Source organism: Phoxinus phoxinus (assembly GCF_949152265.1).
Source record: "Phoxinus phoxinus genome assembly, chromosome: 22".
Taxonomy (NCBI): Eukaryota; Metazoa; Chordata; class Actinopteri; order Cypriniformes; family Leuciscidae; genus Phoxinus; species Phoxinus phoxinus.
Genome location: NC_136897.1, coordinates 16,550,183 through 16,574,463, shown reverse-complemented (window position 1 = coordinate 16,574,463; position 24,281 = coordinate 16,550,183). Strand labels below are relative to the sequence as shown.

Sequence of the window (24,281 nt, the reverse complement as noted above, 5' to 3'; positions counted from 1 at the left end):
AATTGTGACTTTGTTTCCCATTATTGTGAATTTTATATCTTACAATGTGACTTTATTTCTTATTTTAAACTTTATCTCACATTTACTTTATTTTTTACACTGTAGCAGAAACAGACTTCTCATAGAAATGGTCTTATATAACAGTAAAGTTATGGTACTTTGACATATACCATGGTACAAAATTATACAATATTCCATGCTACATTTACAATGCCTCTTCAAACAATAATATGGTAGTACCTTGCTACATGCACAAAAAGTGGTAGCGCCATAGTAGATGATACCATATATATATATTTTCAGTATGGTATATGACTCCAAAATATATCGGAATATACCGGTAGTAATATATTGATGATACTTTTGTAGCACTTTTGTGATGGATGAAACTTTTTGTAAGTGAAGCATGCAGAGAGCTTTCCAAATTCAGGAAGAGAGCATAAAATTATGCAGCAAGATGCGAGGGATGAAGCGGAAACTGAATCTGAAATCCTCCCTGGGACGCTTTGCTGGGACACATTAACACATGCTTAACTGCCTCTCTGATGCTTGGCTGTGTTTTGCACTGGCAGTGAGTTTCGTCCCAGGTACATAGGAAGTGACAGCACAGTTGGGACTGAGGAAGAGCAGTAGGGGCCTGCCTGGGGCACACTGTCCTCAGAAACACACACACAAGGACTTACACTTACTTTTGCCCAAGTTTCTAGGTGAGCCTGACCGAAACGGCATGACCTAGAGCACAATCAGACATATTGAATTTTGAAGACAAAATCCAAAAACCTATTTCTCCACAGAGCGTTTATTTGGTCAGAATAGTCATTACTGAAAAAAGCTTTTCCGTTCATTGTCATGTTAGTGTATCCATCATGTTTACGAGACTCCTCCTGTCTGTTCCTATCTCCTCTAAATCAGGAAAAGAGCAAACCCAGCTGGCCTGCGCTGTCAGAGAGATTGAGAGCTGTTGAATGGTGAGCTGTCAGCAGAGGGCATTATGGTTATTTCTCAACGGAAATTAATTTCACATTAGTCTCCTCAAACAGTGCAGGGCTTCGGTCTTATGAACTACAGATTGTATCACTGATTTGACACAGCTTCATAGAATAAGAGATAAGGCTGCACAAAAAACATTTATAATAGCATTACATTTTATAATTCACCACTTGGGGCAGATATATTATGCAGAATGATTGGATGATCTTATGTATTGTGATTTGCATGTAAAAGCCTCCATTACAACGTATAAATGAGTATCTTTTGCAACAAAACACATGAGACATAGCTTAAACAAGGAAGTTATTTTGTACATATAAAAGCCTTTGTTGGTCCATATGTCTGTCACACTGGCATCCATTGTGTAGTTGTCTTTACTGCCATTCAAACACCCCAGATGGACGTACCGTTCAGCAGGCATTAGACATGCACAGGAAATGCAGATAGCCCATAAAAACAGCCTCACAACTTAATTACAGTCAAAACAGCAGCTAGACACCCCTCACAGACTTCAGGGATTATACAGCCAGAAGCATTTATTTGAACAAGGCTCCTTCACAGCCACACCAGCGCCAGGGGACCGGGGGGAGGACCATTGACCTTATGTAGATGAATCGCAGAGATATGAGGGAGTCTGTGTTTGTGTGTCTGTATGTGTGAATCTCAAGGGCATTTGATAAGAAAACTCTTGGGCTTGGCAAGCACTTTGGTTGTTACATTGCCATGTTCTGCACACATTTATAATATAAAATACACACATCTTTGAGTGTAATTTTCCTCTGATTGTAGATTCTTACAGTATTAGTTATGGGAGGAGATGTTATTTATTCAGTGGGGTGAATCATCTCCACTCTTAATCAAAAAACTCTGGAATATTCTACACACACATTGACATATTTCACACTTCCCCTGTTATCCTCATTGCACAAACCTTTAACTGTTTTTCTCTGTCTCTGTCTGTCTTATTTTCTTTGTTTCATGATAATACAAAATGTTCTTCATGCACATTACCCTAATATCCCTCATACTGTTATCGCGCAGGCACAGTGCACTGGACCTCATGTCCCCTGTGGCCTTAAAATATTAGCGCTAACTCACAGTTAGCCTTGGAATATCTTTCCGTTTTTGTAGCCTCGCTGCCTCTCAGTAACATTAAGTGCTCCATCCTGCGGTCTTGTTCAGTTTTAGCATAAAAATATAGCGGATTTGATCTGAAAGCCCCTTAAGGTCTCTATTTGGTGAGCCTCTGTGCAACATCAGGCACAAACAAGAATACATTTGCAAGTTCAGAGATGCTGTTTTTTATTTTCTTGGCATTTATTGGCTGTGAGAGTGCTGTAGACCGTGTGCTGATGGCTTGTTTCCCCAGCTGCTGGAGGTATCATCGGCTTTGACTCTTGAATAGTAGTGCAGATAGGCTGTTGTCATCTCTCATACACTTCCTTTTCCTGTCCTCGGGTGTGTACACATGCACAGACACACACAGCAAACACACTCTTTATGTGTCGCATGCACCGCGGCCCCCTCAAACCACCATAGCAGCTGGGGATATCAAGTATGTCTATCTATTTGCATGTGCCATTTTCAGCTTTTTTTTTATTTTTTTATCTGGTCTGTCATGTCACCGTAGTATTTCCTGTAGAGTAACTAGCATGACAGCTGCAATGTGCATGTTTGTGCAGATTCCAGTGTCCTCAAAAACTAAATGTCATGAACGGAATGTTATACTTGACTCTTTCTGAGCTTCAGCTTGATTTTGATTCCTGAATACCAGAGATTCAGGGATGTGTGTGGGCTGATTTCATAATTTGTGTAGAGAGCTGTAGTGAAGCGCATTTAAACATTGATCTGCGTGGGATTTCTCAGTGCATTTTTGTACTGAAGGACTCCAAAAACAGAATCTATGTAATAATGTCTTCCGGCTCTGTGGTACTATAAGACAACCTGAAGAACACAGGAAGTGAGAGGCTGTTCCTATGAGCTGTTTGAAGTCCACATGAAACAGCATTCGGGTTGATTTCTCTTCAGTAATGTGACGTGTTTTAGAGTGAATCTGTACGTACTACATCCGCCATGTTGTCTTTATCATGTAAACCTATCAGCGTCAGTTGCGTCACGTCATCGCCATTCACAAATTTTCTCCCATGGCCTCATGGGATAGTAAAGTGTCCATCATATGCGCACTTTAGAATCTGACCGGAAGAAGTAGGTCACCCGGGTACACTTTTATGAGTATTGTGAATTCGGACATACTTCTTTTGTCATGTTTTTCGCCTGCTATATAGTGGGGAATTATGCGATTTCGGATGCAGCCCTTGTCATCATTTACTCACCCTGGTGTTGTTCGAATGCCGTATGGCCGCACGGTCCATGATCAATACTCGGGAGAGGGCTCCCTCTGGTGGTTGGCTGAATGGGAGTCAGCTCAGGTGTTACAAAAGGTCAGAATAAACTGGTATTACACTTTCTATCCCCCTCACTTCTGAAATTATGGCTATGCCCCTGGTCTTATGACAGTTGATAGATGTGAACGTGAAAACTTCGACGAACACAACAGATATATTCACCTCCGACAAGAAGGTACATGGATTGTATTAGTGAACTGCGGCACTAATAGTCTCACGAATGCGCATGTCGCGTAGAAGACTAATGGCCAAGGTCAATATTTGCGTTAAATAATACATTCTTTGTTAACAACATTAATTGTAGCGTGAACTATCCCTTTAACTAGGGTTGGGCACATTTTAGAACTGAATTATTGGCACCCATTCAGTTCATGAGTGAGAATTTAATTTGAATTGCCCACATCTATCTATCTATAAACCCACCCCCCAATGTTCAAGACATGGTTACGGCCTTGTATCTATCTATCTGTAGGGCCTATAAACCTTCAAACTTAAAGTTGTTGTTTTTTAAACATCACAACCCTGATATTACCACATTGGTGATGTTTATAATAAACACAGGAAGTGATATGCTAGATATAGCCACTACGTTTACTCATCTCCAATGCAGTTACTCCAGCTTCAATCCTGTCAGCCTCTATGTTCAGAGATCTGTTTGTCTGAAACGATAGATTCATTAAGTTCTGAAAACAGTAAAGAATGATGACGGGTTAAAAGTATACCATTGTTGCAAACAGATCCAAGGCTGTTTCTCCACTACAGTTTGCTCATCACCAAGTTTGGAAATCAGAGACCATCATCTCCATTATTTAACTAAGTACGAGAGGGAGGGAGAGAGGTGTTATAGCAGGATCAGAAACATATCACATGGAGCGTCCTAACGGCACTTAACACCACTGTGAAACAAGAGATGAGTCCAGTGTCATGATCTGTCCAAGCCTCCAGTTACTCCTCACAGAATGTGTCGCCAGCACAATACCAGAGCGATTACAGAAAAGAGAGATTAGGACCAAAAAATGTAGGGTGAATACAAAGACTTCTGCTTTCCCTGTAGAGAAAAATGCCTGTGTTATGGATTGTTTGAGATACATTATCATTGTCAGGCACATTGATTATCCACAATGCGTCCAGCTCTCTATACACACTTGAATGGCTCTCTTCACTCGATTCTTCATACAGCAGTAAGACAACTTTAGAGCCTGTATTTGACAAGATTAAATGATGATTTCCACTCTACCACGCTCCATTCCGGACCCCTCATGGTTTCAGTGTGGCACTTTTAGTCTGGGTGATTTTACTTTGATTTTGCACACCCCATCCATCCATCCATCCATCCACAGTATTGATTATGTTTTTCTGTGCAAGTGCATAAACCCCCTTGCAGTCTTTTTTGAGAGAAACGATTGAGTCCTAGTAAGAATTAATTGGGGTGTATTGACAGTAGCCAAAAGAGGACCTTTCTTCTTCCCAGGGGGTTTAGATATCGAATGTGTTCAGCCCCTCTGTCTTTCCTTGTGATCCAGCTCATTGATTATGATAATTTGACCCAAGGCCACCACTTCAGGTAATTTGTCATAAGCTGCTATGTGATGATGTTTTTATGTCCATGAGTTTATGGATATGGACTCAATATATAGTGCAGGACATGAGAAGCATCTGCTGCGGTGAAAGGAGATGGCAGAAATATGGTCCTGTGTAGTGTTCAATGAGAATCTAATAAAGCTGACGAGGGGAAACCAAAGTAGCTTTCAACCTCCCCTCATTTATAGTGGCAAACACTTTCTTCTTGTCTTTTATCTCCCTTTGTGAGGAATCGTCTCCCTGCTGGAGAAACCGAGCTAAGGAAAGTAGCAGTGAAAAAGAGGTGATGAACGATCTCATTTCATGCTGACATATTGCCAGTGTTTTACCATAGCAACATTGTGTGGAATGGCATTGGATTTAGTCACATAATAAAAACATAATATTTTGATGCATTTCTTACACAAGAGAAGATATTTTGAATAGCGTTGGGGTCCAAACAGCATTTGACCGCATTGACATTAATTTTATGGACAAAACAACATCAAAACATTTTTCAAAATATCTGTTCTTGTGTTCCACAGAGTCTTAAAAGTTTGAATTTACACAAATGACAAACATTTTAGTGAACTGTTCAGTTAAGGAAGACCTGTATAATTAGTCTGGTTTTGGGTTCACCCTGACTCAGATCAGACACCTTTCTTACATAAGATGCATTCAAAAAAAGTATAAATGTAGTTGGCCATGTTTTAAAAGAGATTCATTTAAAGACCCAACATTTCCAAGAGAGTTTTACCATGCAGAATGTTGCTGCAAAAAAAAAAATACAGTACATTAAATTAGTGAACCTAGTTGGTTGTGTGACACTAGTTTACCAGCATTGATTCGTTGACCATTGTGACATATCCCTAGCTGGTGAGCTGATGTATATGACAGTGATTTCATATCCTTCTTATTTTGTACTCACATTTAACATATTCTGGTGCTCCAGCTGGACTTTCTGTCTAATGCCCTCAAGGTCAGGGTCAAAGGTTAAGACCAAAATCCCTGATGGGTGCAAGGAGAGATCAGATAGCTGTAATTGTGACCTCCAGTGGAACATGTGTACATTTAATGTTGTGACACTCTTCTAAGGATCTCTGTTGGTCTGGAGCCTACAGTGTTTGCTGTTTCAGCTTTAATTTGTGTCCATTCTTTTTGCTTTAGATTTATTCTAGTTGTATTATTTTCCTGTCCATTAGGAAAACATCTATTCACATTTGTTTAAAAGAAGAGGCTCTGTTCTTTCTTTGTTTACGTTTTATAAAATATTCTAGGGCCATGAAAGATTTGTGAATATGATTTTTATTTTAAAGGCTGGCACTGGCTGGCAACTCAAAAATAATACTCTGGCGGGGTAATAGTTAAAGGTTCCCTGTAAAAAGCACTACTCTCTCAGTGTAATTCTGTTAGTGGTAGATGGTTCATGCAGTGGAAAGGCAGTGGTACATTAAAATGTGATGAATTATTTATAGAGTGTGCAACAGTAATAATGATCAGTTAAGGACTTTGAATTTTACCTGTAGCTTTTGGAGGCTTTCTGGAACACTTACATTTACATTTTATTCATGTAAAAGTCCCTTTTATTCAAAGCGTCTAATGAGGAACATGACGAGTGATTTATCATTAGAACTAACAGTTTACATAATACAAAAGCTAATTTTATATATGCTATAGTAGTACAGAAATGAAAGATAGAAGCTAAATTCGGGAATAAAGAGATTTGATTCTGATTCTGCATTTAGATATTTTTCAAATATAAAAAGTCAAATCAATATTTAATGTTTATGTATTTATTCATAAATACCAAATATTTATTATTTATTTGGAATACTTGATTCTGATTGGTCATGCTGCTATGCTGCTATAATGAGGGTTAAACTGTAGAATTGACTGTTTAATTGGCAACCAGTTTCATGTTTCTAATACTCATACTCACCCCCACATTATCAATTCATTTAAACTCAAATAAGTATATAGATGGACATGATTTATTAATTTAAATGATGAATAAGCCATGTAATTGTAAGTGTAAGCCATGTAAGTGAGCTTATACAGTCAGTCTAATATACAGTCAGTCACCAGTTATCGCAAAATAAACCCCCCAAATCATTTTTATTTTGCGCCAATGACCAGCTCATTATACGTTGTTCATTACTTTTTCCGAAATAGAAGGAAATATAAAGATTATTTTTAGTCCTGCCTGTATGTCATTTTACAAAAGTGTGCATTCATGCTGCCTGCCATCAGGAGCATTTTGCATATCAGGTACTATGTAAAATAGCCTCTAAAAGACCACATGCAGCTATCTCTTTCTTCCTCTCCCTCCTTCTTTCGCTCTTCCGGTATATTTTTCTCTTTCTTTCCTTCTTTCTCTCTCTTTCTCTTCATTGGCAAATGTCTTGAGCCGAGCAAAGAGCAGTTGCATGCAGGAAGAGCGATAGTGGAGGGAGGGGAAAAAAGGAGGGTGTTTGCGTAAGCTTGTAGGCAGATAACAGACTCCAGCCACAGATGGTAGAGCGAGTGAGAAAGAGAGCGAGAGAGCGTGCGCGTTGGTGTGAGAGAAGGAGGAAGGGAGGGAGGTGCAGTACGTCAGTTCGCAGCTCACTCAGTCACTGTGAGGCAGGTTGATTTTCTACCGTCTTTCTAGCAGCTGTCGCAGCCTCACTGTGGACCGGAGACTTCTGCATCCACCTCAACCGGCTGAAGGAATATTCAACACAATGTCCGTGCAACATTCTTACACCTTTAGTGCTCAAGAGCCTGTTTACAGCGAGACTGTGTGACTGTATGTGAGTTAGTGGATGCCAATACAAGCAATTTGTGTGCAGTGACATGCTTTCCTCCACCGTGGGCTAATTTTCTCATCTCAACCGCTTGTCGTGGGTTTAAAGCACCAAGCTGTCAGCTGAAAAGAGCAGGAGAAGCTACTTCTGTACAACTGCCTGTTTGTAACCTGTGGAAACAGGAACTGGACAACAGATACCGGCCGCAACGTTCACTGAGTGTCAGCCTGCAAGTTTCAGCTCTCGTTTCCGGTGACACGTGGAGATCTGGCCCTTCACCTGAACCTGTGGTCCCCCGCTCCCAGCCCATCCTCCCCTTCCCAACCCTGGAGCCTGGAATGGTGCGTTCGGCCCCCTGGAGACCCATGTAGGGAGTCCCCCAAACTGGATCCATCCCCGCAAATGACCGGCAGCAATAGCATGAGCAGTGGGTACTGCAGCCAGGACGAGGAGAGCGATGACTTCACCTTCTTCACCGCCAAGACCTCCTTCTTCAGGCAGCCACAGGCAAAGCAAGTAGCCAAGGTAGTGTATGAACACGAGGCTAATGGTATTGTGAAGATTGAGTGAGCGTATTTGAACCTAATACAAAAAATTTGAAGCGTGTACACGGAAGTGAATGCATTTTTCTTGATGTTTCACACTTGATGAACTGTTGAATTGTAAGGAAGTTGTTTCGGATGCTTTCAAAAACAGGTTTATGACCTGATATGTTTTGAGTGATAACATATCCTGTCTGTTTTGGGTTTTCTTGCATTTTGTTCAGCACTGTTGAGATTCTTAAAGTTATAAGACAGGCTGTAGAATAAGATTTTCCTTTGGAAACAATGTCGGTAGAAACCTTCGCTGTTTAGAACGACTGCAAACTCTCCTGATTCAAATGAACAGTCTCTTAAGAGAAATAAGCTTATCCATTGCTATTCCTTTCAATTAATATGATATTTATAGCAGCCATTTTGACACTCTAACTAAAGTCATAATTTAGACACTGTTTACCAATCTTGAAATGAGCAGATAAAATGAAGGCCACAATTTCTGGTAGAGCATTGCACTAGCAACATCAAGGCCGTGAGTTTGATTCCCAGGGAATGCATGGACGGATAAACAAATGTTATACCTCGAATGCCCTGTACAGTAAATTGCTTTGGATTAAAGCGTCTGTTAGGGTGACTATCGAAAGGGGGTTAGTAGGTGGAGATTGAACTGTTGTGTTCAGTTTACTCAAACTTACAATGATAAAAAGAGCTTAAATATGTTCTTATGGAAGATTAAGAAGTGTACAACCATTTTAAGTGTCCGTTCCACTCTACTTTAATAAGTATTTCACAATAGAGCTGAAGAACTGAATGTACTTTATGTTAAGTTTAATTTACTGTAAGGTTCATGTATTTGCATTATTCCATCCACCGAAAACATTAATGCAAATTGCCTTTACTTTAAGTCATTAGCTGCATATCTTGACCTTCATTATAGACTCTTTTAAGCATGGCAGTGTACATAGAGTGCACTCTCACACCCTCCGAGCTCTCTAATGCGGTGAGGGGAAGGAAATGGCTGCTGATTGTGCCAGAAAGGCCTATCCTTCCCTGAATCAGAGAATGTGTTATTTTACAAGACCCCATAGCTTTTACTCTGACTTCCTGTTACTCTCTAGACCTCCTTATAGATTGAAGTGCAGTTGTTTAGTGACTGAAAAGTCAATCAGGATGTAAACTGGGTCTTGTGAGTTAAGGGGCAGTCACACTATTAATTTCGTTCCATTCATACACATGTGGAAACGCATTTCGCTGCGTTCCAAAGTTCAAGTTTGGAGAACTCTAACCTTCGAATTCATATCACGTGAAGCTGTGTAACCAATAGAAAATCGATAAGTCACGGCGTGACCTCGTAGCTGAATAAAAACTATTATAGTTATAGCTGAATTAAAGTGCAGTTGCAGGAATGTGGATTTGCTTGTATGATTTTACCTTTTGGATTTATTATTTATTGTGTGTTGAATTTATGTTTTTAAAAAGATGCTGTAAAGCTAGACGTCATATCACAACCGTTGCAGTGTCCGAAGAGATTTTGCATGCTCAAAAGTCTAGTGTGACTGCGGCTTTAGCTAGCAAATGCAATTGTATTGTGAACAACACAGTGGAAATTATATTTCATGGCCTAAAACACTTCAAACTTCACTCCCATACCTGAGCTTACCAGCCTTACATCACTTTCTGCAGTATCAGGTTTGGAAAGAGCTCATCAGGATGTGAATTATTCATCCTGTTCCTCTGTCTGGACACAATGTGAGCTGTCAGTTGAGGCCATTCAATAGGCACAGTTTATATTGTTTTATATTGTTTGGTTTTTGTGTGTTTATCAGTCTGTTGCCATATCGCAAATGCTATTGTTTAAAGGTTTTGGGTTGGTAAGATGTTTTAATGTTTTGAAAGTACAGTAAAAACAGTAATATTAAAATAACCGTTTTCTTTTTTTATGTAATTTATTGTCACAGCAAAGCTGAATTTTCAGCAGCCAATACTCCAGTGTCACGTGATCCTTTAAAAATCATGATTTGCTGCTCAGGAAACATTTGTAATTTATTGTCAAAGTTGATGTTGCGTAACTGAAACGTATTGAGGATCCAAATGCAGTCGTTTATTAGTGTAATCCAAAATCATAAACCCATATTACAAGCACAGGATCAAACACACAGGCAAACAATCCAAATATGCAAAGGTCAAGAACCACAGGTAGACAGGGTCTCTCCCCCCCCCCCCCCCCCCCCTGTTATAATAAACATTATAAATCTATTTGCTTTCACTTTAGATCATTTTAATGCGTCCTTGCATAATAAAAGTGTTAATTAATTGTTTTGAACCGAACTTTTGAACGGTATTGTTAGTTGTGTTCTGAATGCTGGTCACAGTGTAGAATGCAGGTGTGCTGATGTCCCTATACCAGGTTTATTAAACTGACATATTTTTTTGGTCAGCCTCTTTCTAGACCATTTTTTGTGCTCTAGACCAGCACCAAACCAAATGTAAACCAACCTAGCCAAACATAAAAGTTCATGCTGGTCTAACCTAGTGTTTCCAGCAGGGTTGCTATGGTAGATTGTTTGTGTATTGTGTTGCTAGGTGCAGGGCGTTACTTATAATCTCAGCTATTGGGTGACAGACGTTGGATTTATATCCCAGACTGAGATAAGATCTCTATTGGTTATTATTTTAAATTATAAGACCATTTGTACATTGTTTTTCTTTTACTGAACAAATATAAGTGCACACAGTTATAAGCACACAGAAGGTGAAGTTAGCTTGTCCTAATTCTTCTTAGCATCTGAGAAGAACCCCAGGGATGGATAAATGGGAGATTAGCTTACGTTCTTACTTTAGTCTGCACGTTCTTCTTGAGAGTTATGGGATTAATATTGCTTTATGGATCAATAATACATTTCCTGTTTACCTCGCCTGGTTAAATGTAGTAGACTGAAGGCTTTTAAACCAAGAGCACTGAATAATAGTGCCTTGATAAATGCTGCCTATTCTGTGTTCGATAATTTATTAAAGACAGCACATCTCTGCACAAGGAAAACATCCATTATACATGCCTTTTAATCTAATTTTTTTTGTAGATTTTAGACCTAAATGAGAGCTATAAGTGAAGGGAACAAAAGTATTATAGCTTCCTCTTCGAGGGCAGCCTGGGAGACGTTAACATTTAAACAGGGAAAGTCACGCAAATATCTGTCCGTTTGTTCAGGGTTTTGCTGTGGTTAAAATCTGGTGGATGTTGCAGCTGTGGTTCCATTTTGGCAAATGGCTCTACTTGGTAAGATACAGCAGAATGAGTCAAGCTCCCTTATTTCTAAAATTCTTAGCATTGTAATAGCGGTTTAAATGAATGGCTGGTTAAAATCACATAGATGCTGATTGCTCAAAAAAAATCAGACTGCTATAGGGATGCAATGAGGAAATGATGCATCAAAACAAACCCAAGCACAATACATAGATAATTAAGATCTTCATTATCAAAGGAATTGATAGCATAGGACTTGGGTTTACTGGTGTTGTGGGCTCTGATGATCTACGCTGTTTATTCAGGCATGTAGATGATGGGCTTTGCATTTGTGCAGGGCTACCGAGAGGGAGGAGAGATCTCCTACTGCACACTTGACCCAGTAATGAGAGAGAGGGAGAGAATGAGTACACATATGCAACGTGTGGGAGGGAGCAGATCGCAAGGCATCATTCCTACACTGCGGCAGAAATGGCAGAAAGAGAGAGACAAGAAAGATCAATTCAAAGCATATAAATCTTTGAAAGCATGCTGGCAAATGCAGTGTGACACCTATTAACACTAAGGACTTGGGATGGCCATTTAGATTACCGTTGTAGTCTTACAACATAAATGGATTACACGAGATTAACGAATATGAAAGGAATATTTTAGAATATATATATATATATATGTGTGTGTGTGCGTATTTATATAATATATATATATATATAAATACGCACACACACACACATATATATATATATATATATATATATATATATATATATATATATAGCCTATACTTTTTTTTATTTACTTTTTTTTTAAATACATGTAAAACATAAAATGATTAGTTTTAATTTATAAATGTTAATGCATATACTTTTATATTTTATTTAAAATATATATGGATTATATATATATATATATATATTATATATATATATATATATATATATATATGTTATGTTTTGTTTTTAATACAGAATATAAGGCCTTTTCCTCGCCCATACTCATACACGTACACTTTGTTTGAAAACGCATCTTTTTCTCTTCGTTTTGGCCTTCTATCCACACTGAGACGGCATTTTTTTTTTTTTACTCTCTCACAAGTGGATACATTTGAAAACGCAGTTTTTGCGTTGTAATGTGGACTGTGAAAATTGTTTTTAAAAAGGGCATGTTTAGTTATGTGATGCATATTGTACCTATATATATATATATATATATATATATATATATATATATATATATATATATATGGTTATACTGGTATTGTTGCGCCCTCTATTTACTTTCATAGTGTTGCTAAAGAAAAATATACCTTTTGTAGAATCTTCATATTACATTCCTGCAAAGATGACAGAAAATGTACTCGCAATTGCTCTCTTGTGGCAAAATATGCTAAGACCTCAGCCTAAGACAACACGCATAAACTAGGTAGTAAAAGCCAAAACAACCAGCTGTAACTGTTAAAATCATGCATGAAACCATGTGCAGGAGGAGTGTTTATCTTTCTATATATAGTCTCCTGTTGACTATGGCTGATTCTCCTGCAGCTGAAACAAGTGCATTAGCTGTCACTAACATTGTGTAAAGACACTTCTTTTGAACATCAGGCTTCCCTAGAACTGATGTCGGCTTACACTTGCAACTCTCACTTCCTGTTTTGTGTAGTACAATTCTCACGCCGATAACCAGAATGTGCGGCGCCCAAACATTGGTTTGAGGCCATTCGGCAGGTGCAGACGTAGATGGCTCGCATGTTGCCTGAAACTGACACTAAGGGCATTGTATTCCCTAATCAGTCTGAGTAGCCGTCTTAAGGACACCTGCTTGACATACAGTGATGACTTTAAGATGACACCCTGATAGCATTTACAGCCGTGCCCTTTTCTCTCGTGCCATGTAGGCTCTGGAAGTTGATATTTGCTCAGGTCATGCCCCAAAAACCTTTGTAACACCCTCCACTTGGGCCTTCATGACTTTCTTTCCTCTGTTTGTTCAACTCTCATTTTTGATTTAAAGAACCGCCTGGAGCGTTTAACAATGAGAGTCATTCTTCAGTAGGGGAAAGCGTATTGTTCAAATGTGCTTCACATGACCTTATACAGGTTAGGTAGGTTTTATCTGTTTAATTGCTCGAAGTAAGCTTAACTGTTGTTTCCTAACCCGGTTTAACAAAGTAAAAACAAACAAAATATATAATACAAAATATTATGTTGGACTATGGATTACTATGAACATTCAGCTTTGCCATCATTGGAATAAATAAAAATGTCATATTAAAATAGAAAACAGGTATTATAGATTGTAATAAATGTACTGTATTTTTGATCAAATAAATGCAACATTGGTGAACATAAGAACATTTCAAAATCATAAAAAAAAAATTATTAAAAACTTTTCACATTTGACACTTAAACTAAAACTATATTTTGACTTGTATATTTTGCCAGACATTTTTTGGTCACCACAAGGACTGTTCTAGAAAAATATGCTGTCTGCCACACGGTGTTTCTCGTGCATTAACAGGATATCCGTGTTGTCACCTCTGCTCACTCACTGCAAAAATCTGACATGGTGCGATTCACAGCAGGTGATTTACTGTCTCAAACCTGGAGGAAAAAGATGCGTCTGCAGCTGAAGACGTTTATAACATAGATCCTTTTTAAAAACAAGCATTTGATGAATAATGATGAATAAAACCCTGTGTGTTTTTTCAAGCTAACTGATCAGGGTTTATTTTTGACCTTTATTGATGAGGTATGTCTCAGGTAGGCGCTTTACTTGTGCAGGTGTAGCTCAGATATGGGTCAGCTCTTTAAATGACAGCAGATACTGTGAGCTGAGTGAATCGACAGGAGAGATCCCACACATTACCCACCCACGCTTATAATGCCTTTTATTCCAATTACAACTCCCACACTCATGAGTGCTCACTGTCACATACAGTCTTACACACTTTCTCCAGCAGAAACCATGAAAACACCCACAGGCACACTTATTTACTCTCTGATTTTTACTATAAAAATTCTGTTTCAAGAGAAGATTAAAGCTCATTCATATACTTGCATTCAAAATGAGGATGCATTATGGCCTTAGCTTGGATTGCTCTAGGATGTTGTGTAGATGTATGTGCGGTCAAACACACACAATATGTCTGAATGAGACCATCAGGAGCAGAACGAACATTCAAATGGCTCTCCATTGTGTTTCCCCATTGTTCCAAAAGGCCACTTTCTCTGCTTTGGATGTGAGGAAGGGAGGGAGAAAGATATATTTAGCAGCTTACAGTCCTCTGGTCACAAATACAGGAATTCCTGAGAGATTTTGGTTCTGTGCACCAAGGGATTTAAGTCAGAAGGATAATAATTAGGATGCCACAAAAATCTACTTTGTGTCTTAAATTGTCGACATTGATAGACAAGATCAGATCTCCAAATTGGTTGATTTGGTGGATGTGATCATATTTCACAGCAAACCTAAATAAAATGAAATTAGGTGTATATTTTGCATAAATAAAAATATTTAATGTATGAAGTAAATATATTGTGCAAATATTTCAAATATAAAATATGCTTAAAGCTGAATTATGACATTTCTTTATGTAAATTTGAGACTGGACTTGATTGACCAATGGTAGATTGTTGTTTTTAGAGTGTTCAGGAAAATGGTACAACTAGAGCACAGAAATGACACACTTTACATCTAATTATCATTAAAATAATATCACTATGCATGCACAATTACGGTACATGTTCTATTTTTCCTTTGATTCTGGGGTTGAACTATGATACAGATATGTTTCTGCAGTCTCACACAACTGGACATAGTCTCTGATCTAGACCACACAATACAGAACAGGTAAAGTGGGTATTATGTAAATTATATGAGCGATTGCGGCCGTGAGATAATTCTGAAAGCTTCTCTTCACAGATCTCTAACTAGGATGTCACAGTGGCTCTCATAGAGAGATTGGTTTGTTTTCTTTGCCTTAAGTTTCCTAAAGACTGTTTTCTTTAAGAAATTGTGATCATTTCTCGTCTCAGAAATCGCAAGTATATGTGAGTGTTAGAACAGATGTTTTAATTGCATCTCTGATTTAAGATTAAGTAGTAAAATGCATCAGACTTGATCAATTTGTTTCATTTCCATGAACCAGTGAAGATTGTCCATTTCAATGAATCAATTCCAAACAAACTATATATGTCAGCACTGAGCTCTCTGCAATCCTATATTTTGTGCAATAATAAAATATAATTATTGCTTCAGCAAAACAAACTGAATGGAAAAACATGCCTCTATGAATTTTAAGTGGATTTTACTTGCATTATTCATCTTGATACTAATTGGCAACAATGGATGAAATATTAAGAAAAAAATCTGATAAAATGTTTAAACAATGTGATTTACAGTATATAATTAAAAAATAAATGAATAAAATAAATATGAGCAAAATAGGTATGTACATCCTATTTCCCCCTCACCGAAGATTGTGTCGCTTCATTTGGCGAGGTGTTTCTTTCGTGCCACCACATACCACAAGACGCAACAGCACAAGTGCAGCTGTATTGCACATTTCCTGTCTGCAGATTTAGTCTTTCATAACAAGATGTCTTGCTTCTGTCTCATTTGAGAAGATTTCTGAACTTTTAACCGCCCATTAGACTGGTCCATGCCAGGCAGTGTGTGGGCCGGGCAGAAGTTAATTCGTTTGCCAAACTCTTCTTCCTCTCCGCTCAGGCTTAATGTTAGTGTGTTCATGTGTGTATGAGTGGGTCTCTTTCTGCTCAATGAGACATAGAGATGCCATGCTGGCGCCCCAGGGATCTCCATGAATAAATGATCTTGCTTTTTTCATTCTTATTCTTTCGTCCCAGAAAAAGAAGAGAGAAACTCACTTTGCGTGTATTACGGGGGATGCAGCCAGTAGCTAAAAATACCTCTGACAGAATCTGTGTTGCTAAGGCTTGCTCAGCAACTGCGCTGGATGTCACTCCCTCTTAGAAAACCCCTCGACGAGGACCATTTCTTTCTGTCACTGGAAAAGACGGAGTATTTAGCCAGGTCACGTGCTTCGTCATCATTCCTTTAGCATTATTACTGCACATTAAGGGAAATGTGTGACCCAGGGTTTGGCATATCAGTGCTCATTTTTTAAAATTTGGTAGACAAGATGCATTTATTTGATAAAAATACAGTAAAACAGTAATATTGTGAAATAATTCAATATTATTACAATTGAAAACAACTGTGTTCTATTTTAATTAATTTTAATATGTAATTTATTCCTGTAATGGCTAAGCTGAATTTTCAGCATCATTACTTCAGTCTTCAGTGTCACATGATCCTTCAGAAATCATTCTAATATGCTGATTTAGTGTTAATGTTAAATTTCTTCTTATCAATGTTGTATATAATTTCACTCTAAAAGCCCTTACTTCCATCTTTTTTATTCTCTTAAGTTGTATTCATGAAAAAAGAGGGGAAGAAATAGCACATTCTTTGGAATTCTATGATTTGACCTCATAGGAACATTAAATGAAAGGTGTTTCTTCCTGTTGTTTATTGATAGATCATTGTGGATCTGTAAAACACTCCTCAGAGGCCAAAATTGTCTTTAGACTGTCTCGATCAACCTGGATTTGCTTTAAGAAGTCTCAAGAGACATTCAAACTGTTACTGTCATCCTGAGCGCACACACACACACACAGAGAGAGAGAGAGAGAGACTGCTGTATGTAGTGCCACTCAGTGCGTGACATTGCCCTCTGGAGTTTGATCAATAAAAGTAATGTTCAGACGTGTAAATGTTTACAATGCTGTTCTTTTGAACTTTTTATTCATCAAAGAATCATGATTTTTTTTACCGTTTTCAACATTGATAATAATAAGAATTGTTTATCAAACACTAAAGCAGTATTAGAATGATTTCTGAAGGATCATGTGACACTGAAGACACTAGTACTGCACCATTCAGTTGCAAATAACATATAGTATCTCAAATGATATATCTTCTGATTAACGAATGTTAAAGGAATATTTTAGAATATATATATATATACACTTTATACAACATGTACACACACACACACACACACACACACACACACACACACACACACACACACACACACACACACACACACACACACACACACACACACACACACACACACACACACTATATAATATACTATTATAATATAATATATAATATACTGATTATATATGTGTGTGTGTATATTTTGTTTTTAATACAGAATATAAGGCCTTCTCGATCATACTCATACACTTTCGTTTGAAAACGCATATTTTTCTCTTCGTTTTGGCCTTCTACATCTGATGTATTTTCTGTAGAAACAGCATTGAAAGAGCATTTGATTGGGCAAAACCCTGCATAATGCAACATAAGACAATATTTTTTGTTTATTTTCCTGGAAATAGTGCAAATTTTCAGTGTACAAACCCTAAATGCTAATTTTGTCAACATTTAGGAGTGCTAGCCTACAGATGACAGACATGGACTAAAAACCACAACACTCATTTAATATGGCAAGTTAAAGGTATTAGATTCATTAGATCCATTATATACAGTTTAACATCCTGTGGAGAATCTCCCATCCTCCAATGTTTCGCTCTATACAGATTCAGCAGAATGCTGTCATGTAAGTGCCATATATCACATAAAAGCTTCTTGTGAAGGGCAGATATCTGGTTATCTTGATCCCGTAAGTGTCACTAATCTCAGCAGTAATCTTCCCTTCCTCCCTTAGAGATACTTTGCTTTCTCTACACTCAATACCCGCTGTCAATACAAAAAAAGGGGGAAAAAATACAGATGTACTTCCTCAGAGGAACTCCCTGTTAGCCAAGCAAAGTTTACTTAAAATAATCAACTAGTTGAGAATACGGTACCTCTACGCCAATCCATCTGTACGTCATGGCACATGCTCATAATGTCTCTAGCTACCAGACAGCGTCAGCTTTTATGAAGTGTTGATGTGGTTGGCCTTTTCTACCACCGCACATTAATACCTTACAAGGTCTCTACTGTGTTTGATCTATAGATTGCCCTTTAACCTTGTTCTCACTGTTTTAATCTTGGTTTTAGAATGTCACAAAAGAGGAAGAGGAAGACAAACGAACATCCCTCACAGAAGAAGAAATTAAAGCAAAAATAGACGACTACAACTCCAAAGTGACGGAGAACGGAATGAAATTAGTGAGTTTTGATTTGTCAACAAAGCATTTATGCTCACAATGTTGTAATTTGGGGATTATACTTTGAGAAATGACCTAACTGAAGTTGTTTTGTCATCTTCCAGAGCTCAGATGGCACATACACTGGTTTCATAAAGGTTCACTTGAAGTTGCGCAGGCCCGTGACTGTACTTTCTGTGGACGGGAAGTTAGGAACGTGTTCCTCTTCTGATAGTTCAGATAATCGCACATCCTTCTACCTGCCCAGCGATGCCGTTAAGCAGCTACACATCAGCAGCACCACCACGGTCAAGGAAGTCATCCAGGGCCTGCTGAAGAAGTTCATGGTGCAGGATAACCCACGCAAGTTTGCCCTCTACAGCCAGACCCGTCGAAACAGCCAGGGTGAGCGTTCAAATGAACATGACATGTACTTTATGTATAATACTGCTGTCATATACAATACTAATGTGTGGTTTGCTTGTTTCGTCAGATCTTTTCCAGAAGTTGCCAATATCAGACTGCCCCCTCTACGTGAGGCTGTTAGCAGGGCCTGATCTGGAGAACTTGACTTTTGTACTCAAGGAAAACGAGACTGGTGAAGTGGAGGTGAGCTTTTCTATTCTCTCTAAATTTGTAATATTTTTCTTAAATTTTCCCAACACAACAAATATTATATGTTTTATAATATTCCCTCTCCCATGCCTCTATCCTTCCACAGCTGCTTCAATAATTCTGAATGGACGTGTATGCAATATTTTTCAAACAACATGCACAAGACACTTTAATACCTATTTTTATTGTTTTAAATTATTGGTTTTATGTGTGTTGGTATATGTGGGTAATATGGATGAATACAGTTTGTTTTCTATAAGAGATGTCACTGTAACAACTAACAAGGTCACCATAAAATAAACAGTGTAACCAAAATTCTTGCTCTAATTTTTTATTATATGGCACTGAAACTGTACAAAGCGAAATTAAAAGGTTACTTTATATATATAATATTATTTGTAATAACTTGCCATAAAAGCCTTCAAACATGATACATAACCCATGCAAACATTTTTACATGTAGGTTCAGTATACAGTTCTGTTTCAGATAAATCAATTTTCTGGTTATTGTTTCCTGTGTCTGGCCTTACTGAGACTAGTCTTCTGTCTCTTTTTCAGTGGCATGCATTCTCCGTCCCTGAGCTGCAGAACTTCCTGATCATCCTGGAGAAGGAGGAGAAGGATCGCATGCGGCTGGTGGAGCAGCGTTACGCCGCCTACAAGGAGAAGTTGCAACAGGCTCTATGTAAGGTCGAGGGCAAACCGGGCTAATGTAGGACACAGAATCTCCTTCACCCCACTGAGCCAACGCCGGGCCAGCCTGGAGGACCAGCAGCCCAACAGACCAACTCACTAAACCTCCACTCAGGACTCTGTACAAGCTCTCAGCATGGCTCTGTGACCTTTAACCCCCCTAGATGGGCAAAAGGATCGAGACATGACTAAGACGAAGAGGAGGTTGGAACTAAAGATTAATACTTCAAGAGTAATCCTTCTCTCTGGAAATGGCACACTGTTGAAAGCCCAGGAGTCTGTTTCTGGCAGTCATGCTTTTTGATATTGAATGGGTTTTGTTTCGGTTTCTCTCTTTGTTTTTACATTGACCCCATCTGTCTGTCTTTTTATATGCTGCTGCTATTGCTGCTACTGCAAGTGTTACTTAAAGCATGACTTTCCCTTTGGTCTCTCTGCTTGTGTCTACCGCATGTCCTCTATCAGGGAATATCTATATGAAAGAGGGAAGTAAAAAAAAGCACTTCCTGTTCAAAAAGGAAGTGGGGAGACTTAAGCTATAGAAAATATGACGCCTGCAAGATTTCAGAGGACTAATAGTAACTTTGTCCATATATCAAATTACACAGTTCATAGACAATTAAAACATGCCTACTGTAAAAAACAATGAATTATACTCTTTATACTGGAGATTTTCTTAATAATAACTACAGTTGAACTGTATTAGTGATAATGTTTCACCCTACAGCTCAATAGTTCACCTCACAGAGTCGAAATATCTTTCTTTCTATTTAAATTATCAAAATAGCTGCACATCTCTATGATAACTGTCGCTGCATCTATAAAAAAAAGTGTTTGAATAGATCCGGGCTGCTGAAGCTGCTCAGACGCAGACATTTGGAGCTCCTCGAGAAATGTGAAATGGCTCGATGGCCCCTCATCCGTTCAGGTGTCCCATGATAGCATTTAAAATGACAAATCACCTCAGTCTCTTAAGTGTGCCACCAGTTCTTAATGTGCTGGGAGCATCGGTGGATGTGAGGATTGTGGGTTGTGGTTATCCGGTAAGCTTTTCTGAATCACTTCAGCTTTAAGCACATAATACACAAGGTCATGTTAGATTAAAGGGCATCTCCTAGATCAGCACTCTTAAAAGCTCTATGGATCCAAACCACGAGGATCTCAATCTGCATTACACCAAAGGAAAACCGAACAAGATCCCCACATTGTAATTACAAAGCTTTTTGCGAGGCAATATAAAGATCTTCCTGCTAGTGTAAAGTGGAGTCAGGATGTCTATGATTTGCACACCACTCCTGGTCAGCCAGTGTGTAAAGTAGTCAATATTATTTTATATAGGGGACATGAGATGGATTTAACAATTTTCCCTTCTTTTTTTGTGCTTTGATAATCTGCATTTAAAAGTTTTCTTTTTAATGTGCATACTTTGGTCTGAAAAATTATGCAGGAACATGTGAATTGTATGTGTTTGTGACACTGGGGGGATTTAGCATTCTGAAGCACTGAAGCGGTATTCCATATTGGTCTGGAATAACTTTCAATTTAATGTTCAAGGCACTGATATATCATTTTTCATTTCCCTTAAAAGCACATTTAAGTCCCAATCTCTTAAAGAACCACGGAGTTATAATTGTTGACCTGTATGTTAGTAGAGATGGTACTTTAGAGTCATTTGGAACACTGTGCCCATGTGCTCGGCCTGTATATTTTGAATATCTTGAATGGGTACACCTCACCTCCTGGTGGACTGGAAGTCTCACTTCCACCCTTAAGCAAGCGGCAGGGCCTCGTAAGTCTGCTCAGGCTGCTTCTCCCTGACCGCCATATTCCTGCTGGCAGTGCCTTTAGTCTCCGTGTAGCTTCTCTTAACTGTGTACTGTACATATGCTCTAGATGTCTGGCCCTATAACTCCACGTTGAGAGTTTTCACACACATTCAGTGGCAGTAGCCAGGTGCTTTCAATGTCATTAAGTCCATGTGGGACTTTTTGGGACTAGTGATTACAAATGTTGAGGTGTGTTTGTGTGTGTGTGTGCGTGCGTGTGTGTGTGTGTACGTGTGTGCGCGCGCTTGTGTGCATTTGTTTTATTTATTTTTTTGGCTCAGTTTCAGTGTGTGTAAACTTGAATTTTTGGACAAGTCAGTACTATCGGGCAATCTTTTTTGTTGTATCAGAGTATCAAATGTTTAAAATGTCTATAAAGCTGTAATGTAAATATACTTAAGAATGAAATAAAAGGTCACCCTTTAATGGCAATGAATTTGTCTTTAATTCACAATTAAATAAATGAGGTAACTAACCATTCTGTAGTTTTTAGTTTAAATTTAAATGAGGCAACTAACTTGAGTTACAAACAAATCTATAGTTTTAATTTTAGGAATATTAAAAATCTAAAAAGCAAGGTTAGATGCATAAAATTACTTTTTACATTTTTAAACCCATAAAAGTGGTTTACTGTAAATGTTTTACTACAATAGTGTAAAATATGCCAATATTTTACATTTTGCATCACAAAATATTACTGTTGGTGTCCTGTATTATGTGACGGATTTCATCATTTCTATCTACGGATCATACACTAGATTTACATCAATAATAGTATAGTATTATCATGGTTGCACGAGTCATACACAACCAGCAGAGGGAACCCTAATCATAGTTCAAATGCAAACACTTTTTGTTTCAATTGTAAAAGATGTCCAAATATTATTTATAATTGAAAGAAACAGTTGCAGTAGTTATGCTTTTTTTAGATGTATTGCATACTAACATATGTATTTATATTGTATTGTGTAGCAGTATAAAGAAAGCAAGGACACGCACTATGTTGTCACAACTTCTACATTGTGTCTAGAACAAATAAGAAACAGCCAACATTCAACCGCAGTGTCAAGGGTCAGATAGCGCACGTGTAGTGCATTGTGCACGTTTGTGTCATTACAAGAAAAACAAGTTATTTCAATTGTAAACTTAGTTTGAACTGGCTCCACACTTTAAATAAACACTTGGTAAAATCCACCTACAGGTTCAACAGCATGACCATACTTGGAAAAGTCTGGCAATATTTTAAGGACACCTAGAAACCTTTTAAGTCTCCACAAAAAGACAGCAGTTGTGAGTGTCCATCATAATGTTACAGAGCCCTCGTGAGGTGGGCACACCCGTCATGTCTGCTACTGAGAGGTCAACCTGAAAACAATGTCAATATGTCATCTGAAGACTCAAATATAGACAGGTCTCAGCTTCCCCTAAGACTGATGGCTAAGAATAGCATACTATGGCCAGGGTCCTGTTGTAAGCACACCTAATTTAGCTTGACATGTCTCACCATATCACCCTTGTCACCCCTGCATGTGCTCTTCTGCCTATGTTGATCTATATCTGGGCTTTAAAGAGTTTGACAACAACACCAGACTTGCCAAGGCAATTTAAGATATCCAACAAGGCTTAGGATTGTTGTGTTTTGATATTTTCCATATTTATCTTGCAATAAATCTTGTACCTTTGTTTTGTAGATTGCCATTTTAGTTGTGCTTTCTATTTTTGGCATGTGTATTTAACATAAAACTTTTTAAGAGATTTAAGGGAAAAAAATATTATATACTGACTTTGTTTGAATGGTCACTGTTCAATGGTGACATCTTAATTTTTGCATAGTACTGAATCACAGTTGGTCTTCTTTCTGACATTTAGTGAATTGTTTCCTCCCCATCTTAGGTCATCTTTAGACTGAAAAGGGGGAACAAAGGACCAAAAGATATGTGTATCCATATAATTTTGCTAAATAAAACTGGTTAAATTATGCAAATAGTGACATAAAAAATATAACAGCAAAAATATCAACATTGTATTTAATAATGATATCACTCTAATTATTTTTTCTTACGTCTATACAAAACACTGTTTAAACTTTAATGTACTTTACAAACATTTTAAATAGAAAGAAAAAGAAAAGGTTTTGAGTGAGCGTTTCATTTCATGTATAAAAACTCCCCATTAATACCATGCAGAGTGCAGACAATAGTATATTTGTGATTCAGTATGTGATATTCAGTATGTAATATTCAGTATTCAGTATGTGAACTGTGATTCAGGACATCACTCAGATTCTAGAGAGCATTTGATTGGAAAGAAAATCTGAGTGATCGATTTGAGAGAGTTTTGCTTATATATTCTAAAAAATATATAATTATAATAATAATAATACAAAAATAATAATAATATATATATAAACTGAAGAATCATTTCGTTGTCATCACTACA

General features: G+C 37.9%; 1 protein-coding gene across 1 annotated transcript in view; it reads left to right on the top strand.

Moving 5' to 3' along the window:
• Nucleotides 1–22,278, top strand: part of rassf5 (Ras association domain family member 5) — a 40,101-nt gene extending 17,823 nt beyond the window's left edge. The window contains exons 3-6 of the mRNA XM_079596846.1: nt 18,620–18,730; nt 18,834–19,113; nt 19,202–19,317; nt 19,882–22,278. Coding sequence (XP_079452972.1) covers nt 18,620–18,730; nt 18,834–19,113; nt 19,202–19,317; nt 19,882–20,034 — 660 coding nt within the window. The 3' untranslated portion in view covers nt 20,035–22,278. The remainder of the gene's footprint in view (nt 1–18,619; nt 18,731–18,833; nt 19,114–19,201; nt 19,318–19,881) is intronic.
• Nucleotides 22,279–24,281: the final 2,003 nt, after the last annotated feature.